The 7,801-nt window shown below is 42.0% G+C and overlaps 2 protein-coding genes across 2 annotated transcripts; both read left to right on the forward strand.

Annotated features, from left to right (window-relative positions):
- Nucleotides 1–254: 254 nt before the first annotated feature.
- Nucleotides 255–1,241, forward strand: LOC311007568 (trace amine-associated receptor 1-like; the record flags this gene model as incomplete). The annotated part of the gene is made up of 1 exon (XM_084000805.1): nt 255–1,241. The coding sequence occupies one exon, from the start codon at nt 255–257 to the stop codon at nt 1,239–1,241; it is 987 nt and encodes a 328-aa protein (XP_083856931.1).
- Nucleotides 1,242–6,313: 5,072 nt separating this feature from the next.
- Nucleotides 6,314–7,288, forward strand: LOC311007654 (trace amine-associated receptor 1-like; the record flags this gene model as incomplete). The annotated part of the gene is made up of 1 exon (XM_084000911.1): nt 6,314–7,288. The coding sequence occupies one exon, from the start codon at nt 6,314–6,316 to the stop codon at nt 7,286–7,288; it is 975 nt and encodes a 324-aa protein (XP_083857037.1).
- Between the last annotated feature and the right edge of the window lie 513 nt (nt 7,289–7,801).

Below are 7,801 nucleotides of genomic sequence, written 5' to 3' on the forward strand. Positions count from 1 at the left end.
GTGCAACAATTATGGTAATGCACCAGAGGTTGAAGTATATTTAAGTTCTAGACTTCGCTAAGAACAGCTATCTCTGCTGCTGCTGCTGCTGCTGCTACTCATTGGTATGATATTTACTGAAGAAATGATGTTTGGCAAAGAAAACTCAATTCATTCATTCTCTGCATGGTTTTTGTCTGAAACAATTATTGAAATGCAAATTTCTTTACACTGCTAATTACATCAAATGTGCTGAATTTTAGAAACTCAAAAACATGGAGCCAGAAGTGTCGTTCAACAGGACTGATGTTGTGGCTGACATACATCCCTGCTATGAAATTGATAACTTCAATTACGTACTGACAGTAACCCCTTCTGTCGTATGTGTCGTACTATATATTTTCCTTGTGTTACTGTCTGTTATTACAATATGTGGAAATCTTCTTGTGATAATCTCTGTCATGTACTTCAGACAGCTTCACACTCCTACTAACTGTCTGATTCTCTCTCTGGCTGTGGCTGACCTGCTTGTTGGGATTATAGTTTTTCCTTTCAGCATGGTGTTCTCGCTCAGCTCATGTCTCTATTATGACAGTTTATTCTGCAAAGTAAGGGGTAGTTGTGATATATCACTAAGCACATGTTCTATTCTGAATTTATGCTGTATTTCTATTGACAGATACTACGCAGTGTGTCAGCCTCTGACATACAGGACTAAGATAAACCATTGTGTTGTTGCCATCATGATTCTGCTGTGCTGGGGTATTTCTGCTCTTATTGGAATAGGTGTCATAATTGCTGGCTTAAGCGATGAGAAATGTGAGGAAAGGTGTTTAGTTGACGTTCTTATTGCAAACACTATTGGACCTATTCTATCATTTTACCTTCCAGTGATCATAATGCTTTGTATCTACCTTAAGATTTTCCTTGTTGCACAGAAACAGGCACGCAGCATCTGGAGCACAAAGTCTGGAGCAGCTGTCAGTTACATGGAGAGAAAGGCCACAAAAACTCTGGCTGTCGTTTTGGGAGTTTTTCTTTTATGTTGGACACCTTTCTTTTTATGCATCACCTTTCTGCCTTTTTCTCTTCATCCAGTACCAGTCCCTGTGATTGAGACTCTTAACTGGCTTACATTGTCAAATTCAATGCTGAATCCCTTTATCTATGCTTTCTTTTACAGCTGGTTCAGATCAGCTTTCAGAATTATAATTTCTGGGAGAATATTTCGTGGTGATTTTGCTAACTCCCTGTTAAACTGACTCTCTGAAATAGACCTATAATGACTGATCATGGAATGTTACAATACATGTTGAAACATTAAAGGTTAATACTTGTGTAAAGAAAATTCCTGTTTATTGAAGTGTACATGATTGTTACATTTCAGTACATTGGGTAACACTTTACAATAAGGGTCCCTTAATTAACGTTAGTTAGTACATTATTAGGCATTAATATATTAATATAATATATGCATACATAATAATAACTAATTACATTGTTCAAACTTATACATCTATCATCTAACTTTGAGTAGTGAACATTAATTAACTGCTTACTAGTAGGCTACATTAATTAATGTGTTGTGTGAAGGGTGGCTACTTTGAAGAAACTAGAATTGGAGGGGTCAGAGATAGAGGAGGGGGAGCAAGAAGGAGAGGAAGAAGAAAAGAAGAAAGATAAGACAAAGAAGACAAGACATGTTTTTAGTTATTTCACACTTTTTTTGTTAATTCCACATGTGTTCATTCATAGTTTTGGTGCCTTCAGTGAGAATAAAGGAAACACATTGAATGAGAAGGTGTGTCCAAACTTTTGGCCTGTACTGTATGTAAACAGTTAATTAATGTTTAATAATGTACTAACTAACGTTAATTAAGGGACCCTTATTGTAAAGTGTTACCGTACATTGTACTAAGGCAGGCTATATCACAGACTACAATCACAGCGACACCAAACCTCAAAGAAACAGCCATGGTAAATGATCCAGAACTGTAAACACATGTAAATTAAAAAGGGTCTTCAGTGAAGATGTCAAGCAATTACAAAAGTAAATCTAATCAATTACATGCTCGTTGAGTAATCACTGAAAATAAATTGAATGCATCAATTTGTGCTATCAGAATATGCTTGCCTGCCAAACTGGCCCCAAAAGTAAAGAAAGCAACATCACTCTGAGCCAACATGCTCTTAAGAGCCATGACATCGGAGGCATGGTATGTTCAGCCATGCCCCTGCCACAAGGTAGAACCATCTCCAAATCTGATGGGGGGACCCCCAGTCTTCAGGAAGAGGGAGCAACCCTGAGAAAATGAGCAATGAGGTCAAAACAGCCCCTCGCCAGTTTACAAGGCCTGCCGGGTCCCTTGGATGCTGCCCCTGAAATGCTCCTATTAAATCACCTACTTGGACTGGCACGACTCCCAGTCAACATTCTTGTGTTTAGTCATTTAGGCCCCGTTTATACGTACCCGGGTATTTTTAAAAACGGAGACATTAACCATCGTTTGCACCCTCCGTTTACACGCAAACGGAGAAAACGCCCCTGAAAACGATGCTTTTTAAAAACTCCGGCCAGGGTGGAGATTTTGGAAAACTCCGTTTTCACGTTTGCATGTAAACAGAGAAAAACGGAGATTTGGGTAGCCGACGTCAGACCCTGACGTCTAACCGTAACCATATTACATAACTTAATAAAATAAATAAATAATAATAATGATAAAAATTTAATGCAGACTGATGTGTTCATTGTAAAACATTTATTTATTGATGAGACGTTAAATGGGGTGATTTCTGTACAGAGTCCCGAGGCTGAGCTGCTCTTCTGTCCAGTAACAGTTAACACACATGAAGCTTCACTTTTCATTCAAACTAATGCGACTGCCACAATTGTTAAATTTCATCAATGAGACCAACATTGATCTCCTAAAAATAATTTAACCAGCCGGTGGTAAACCTCTAAAAACCTGCGGGTAAGTTATTTAGCCATCATTTTGTCCCCGGGAGGACGACAGAGGCTGGCCGGCCGAGCAGCATTGCAGAGCGGACACTGTCTCTGTGATGTCCCGGTCGTTGCTCCACAGGTGGAGCTTCACTTCTCCGAAAAAAAAAAGCTTCACCTCTCCGAGAAACATCGGAGCAAACTTCTAAACAGCCGTCATCTGGATAAACTGGCTGTATATTTGGCATCTAAACAGTTACTTTCTCACATGAAAAAATATTAAAACTTTACACACAAGGAGGGCAAGTGACGTTGTTGTTGTTGCTGTTGCTATCAGGTTGCTATGCGGGATCATGTGCGGGATTCTGATTGGCTGATGTGGGCTTGAGCTTCTCGCTAAACCGCCACCTACAGGTTTGGCATGCTCTTGACGGCATATATACACGGGTTAGTGTAAACGAAACGTTTTCTGAAAACGGACTGGTGTGCACGCAGTGTTTTTTATAAACGGAGAGGGTGAAATGTCCGTTTATGAAAATAGCCGGGCACGTGTAAACGCAGTCTTAGTCAACAATTTCTAGTGATATTGCTCCAGACAGTACAAATTGTCAGTTTAGTCTGTTAACAATGAACATTCATGAGCCTCCAGACAGAAATGCACACTCACATTGAAACCTGGGCCTGGTTCCATAACATCTGCCTGCCTGTGCCTGCATTCGTGTATGTGTGTGTGACCGCTGCATGTACGGTGTACATTTCAGGACATCCTCAGGTGTCAGGCTTCAGCCTCAGACTTTAGATGAAAAGGCATAAGGTCTCAGGAAAACCTCCGTCAGATGTCCACTACACAGTGTTACGGGTTCGTTTTGGATGAGAGAGAAAAAATGATGGCTCAGTGGGCAAACTTCTGTGTGGTGAATTTTATTAACACCAATTCCCAAAGAGTAGCAAAAGTATTTACACGAAGGTTGAACACTCACACCAGCTAGTTACCCACAATGTCACTAGGCAGATAACTCTCTCTTGAGTGAGCCGAGCTCCCTTTAAATACCCCTAAGCCCCTCCCCCGGGCAAACCAATTAACGAATTGTGGGGTTTTAAGCATAGACTGTAAAAAATATGGACGTAGCATCCGTGACGTCACCCATTGGTTTTGGGGAGTCGTTTCTGTGACTCAAATATGGCGGCCTGAACAGCGCCATGTTGGATTTACCGGCCAAGAACCCGCCCACTGGCCTCGAAGCAGCTGTCCACGGCGATTTTAACATGGGGGTCTATGGAGAATGCGGAAGTGAGACCAACAACTGCCCCCTTGGTTTTAAGGCATAACATGACAGCAAAGAGCAAGAAAAATTCATACATCACCAATAAACTTCTGACAACAGCAAAAGGGATCAATCAGCCTTCCATACAGCTGTTCCATCATACACATAAAGCAATAAAATAGGAAACACTCCTCCAATCAAGTCCGTGGTCACATGACAAGCTGCAGTGCGCCACCAAGCACTATTTATGGCGTGACCAGGAAGTGCCCCGGCTTGGCCCGAGAACCCGAGGCCAACGGAGGCAGCAGCAGCAGGTGAGCGTGTGTGTGTATGTGTGTGTGTGTCACATAGGCGCTGAGTGTGCACCCTTGCACACCTACAGCAGGATGGAAACAGGAATCAGTTTGTGGGAATGCAGGACCGCGGGACACAAGTGCGGTCTGCGGGAAACAGTTTAGATGGAGCTTGGCTCCGCTGGAACAATGAGAGTGCTGTGCGCGCTCCCGGCACCGGCACTCTCCGAGAGAGAGAGAGCGCACCGGTCAGGGAAATGCGGGGTGTTCACAGGTGCTCCGTCACATTATCCCCCTCCTCCCCGAGGTTGACGATGTGCGGCGACCTAGAGATAATCTGCTAAAAGGTTGTTCTTGCCACCTCAATGTCAGATCTGGAACTGGAACGGCTGGAGAGAGCGGTAATGGTGGGTGCGACGACTATGATGATCTTTCATGGAGTTCATCCAGGTCAGAGCCTGATGATCGGTCTCGTAGTCGAACTCCCTCCCCAGCAGGTAGTACCTCAAGCTCTCCAGGGCCCATTTGATGGCCAGGCCCTCCTTCTCCACTGTGGAGTACCTGCAGTCTCACGTGGCAGCAGCTTGCGGCTCAGGTACAGCACAGGTTGTTCTTCACCAGGATCACCTTGGGCCAGGACTGCCCCAAGAACCACTGGCCAAAGTCAGGACTCCTCAGCACTGGAGAAGAGCACAAGCCAGCCTTGAGGGTTTGGAATGAGGTCTCACAGTCTTCGTTCCAGACAACAGGGTTCCTCTGGTCCTTCGCCGTCAACGCTGTCAGGGGGGTGGCGATGGTGGCGAATTGCGGGACGAATATCCTGTACCAGCCGGCCAAGCCCAAGAAGGACCTCACATCCTTCTTCGTGTGAGGGCGTGGGCAGCTGCAGATGGCCTCGACCATGTCCAGTGGGGGGATTTTGGAATGGAGGGTTTTCCCCAATAGCCTTTTCGGAATAGCAGGGTCTTTAGAAAAAATAGGAAATCCCGCTATTACGAAGACTGGAAGTCTATTTTCGTAAAGGCGGGGTGTAACCCTTTTGGTCTGATGACTTTTTTCTGATGCCTTTTGGTTTGACATCTTTTTTTTCTGATTCCTTTTGGTCTGATGACCTTTTTCTGATGCCTTTTGGCCTGACGTCTTTTTTTCTGATGCCTGTTACTCTGACGTCTTTCTTTCTGACGCCTTTTGGTCCGACGACTTTTTTCTGAGGCTGTGTAGTGGACATCTGACAGAGGTTTTACTGAGACCTTATGCCTTTTCATCTAAAGTCTGAGGCTGAAGCCTGACACCTGAGGATGTCCTGACAATGTACATATGTTGTCAGACATGGCATGGAAGCGCTGGCAGTGTTTTTATGTTTATACCTCTTAACAATTTTTATTTGGTCAACTGAAATCTCAAATTCTTGTGATGCAACCTCTATTTTCCTGTGATTATACTTTGGTAAATTCTGTAACATCACTGGCAAGGAGGACAGTAATTCTAAATAATACATTACAAAGACACAACTGAAAAGTGTTTAAAAAAGTGAATCTGGACTATTGTGCAGCATGTTGTTCTAACTCCGGGTGAAGTCAATCAAGATGAAAGTCTCACATCTGATTTGACAATGGCTTAGACAGTATTGACTATGTAATGTGATAAGAGTAGATATAAGCTGAGGTCCGTTGAGCACACCCACACAGTAAAGAACTGTCATCTGTCTTAGGTATAAACTTGAAGTCTTTGTTTTCTATTACAGATCTGATTTGTAGTTTTGGATTTATGGTGGACAAACTATGAGCTTTATATTAATAGTCTAATTAATAATATGAAAACTGATTTACAGGAAGATGGCATCAGAAGTCACTGTCAATGCGACTATTAACATACATCCATGTTATGTTATAGAAATGGTCTCAAACATTCTGATAAGAAAACTCTCAACAATATGTGTTTTATTTTATCTTTTGTTGGGCTCATTGTCTATTGTAACTATCTGTGGAAACCTTCTTGTTATAACTGCCATCATTTACTTCAAACAGCTCCACACTCCCACAAACTCTCTCATCCTTTCTCTGGCTGTAGCTGACCTGCTTGTGGGAGTTGTAGTCTTTCCTCTCAGCATGGAGTTCACTACAGCCACTTGTTGGTATAATTTTAATGTATTTTGCGAAGTCAGAGACCAATTTGATATAATACTGAGCACAGCTTCGATCCTGAACCTTTGTTGTATTTCCATTGACAGATATTATGCAGTGTGCAAGCCTCTAACATATGGTACTACTAAAACTAATGTCAATGTTGTGATCATGATCCTGGTGAGCTGGGCTGGCGCTTTTCTAGTAGGCATTAGCTTTATCATTGCAGGATTAAGTTTTGAAAAATGTGAAGGTGGGTGTTTAATCGACATTCTACTTGTAAATATTTTAACACCTTTTTTAGCTTTTTACCTCCCAGTGACTGTAATGCTCTGTATCTACCTAAAGATATTCGTTGCTGCACAGAGACAGGCACGCAGCATCCAGAGCACAAAGTCTGGAGCAGCTGTCAGTAAGATGGAGAGAAAGGCTACAAAAACTCTGGCAACTGTTATGGGAGTTTTTCTAATATGTTGGCTTCCATTATTTCTCTGTATCACCTTTCAGCTTTTTTATGTTCAAGTGCCAGTTACAGCGTTTGAAATTCTTGACGGACTTGCACAGGTCAATTCAATGCTGAATCCATTTATCTATGCTTTCTTTTACAGCTGGTTCAGATCAGCTTTCAGAATGATTATTTCTGGGAAAATATTTAAAGGTGATTTTGCTAATGCAAAACTCTTCTAAATTGTTGTTTGGTGTGATTCAGTGGCCCACTGACTAGTGAATAACACTCATTCTCAGCTGTGACAGTTTTGATGTAATGCTGGACAATTCAGTGTGCTGCTTCAGAGGCTGAGATATAAATGCTAAGGCTTTATAGAAAGCAGTACACATTTATTGTCACATACATAAATAGCAATGTCTTTCTTGCAGTATTTGCAGTAGAGGCATTACTTGTTTTTGAAATATGTAATAAATGTGAAATATTGTGTGATAAATTGTATGCAACATTTCTTAACCTATGGAACTTATATTCTCTTATATTATGCTATATTTAATTACCATCATTATTGCTGTTTTTGCTGTATTTCATGCTTGGCCTGTGGACAGAAATAATAACCTGAACCAATGAAGTCTTTAAGCCTTTAGCTGTTATTGTGAAGATCGATGTTGCATTATTGATCATTCTGCTTTGAGCTTTGGGAGTCATCTTAGCAGGATGCCAATTTGGAGGGTGATGACACAACAAAGTCATCT

Source organism: Trachurus trachurus, assembly GCF_905171665.1.
Source record: "Trachurus trachurus genome assembly, chromosome: 24".
Lineage (NCBI taxonomy): Eukaryota > Metazoa > Chordata > Actinopteri > Carangiformes > Carangidae > Trachurus > Trachurus trachurus.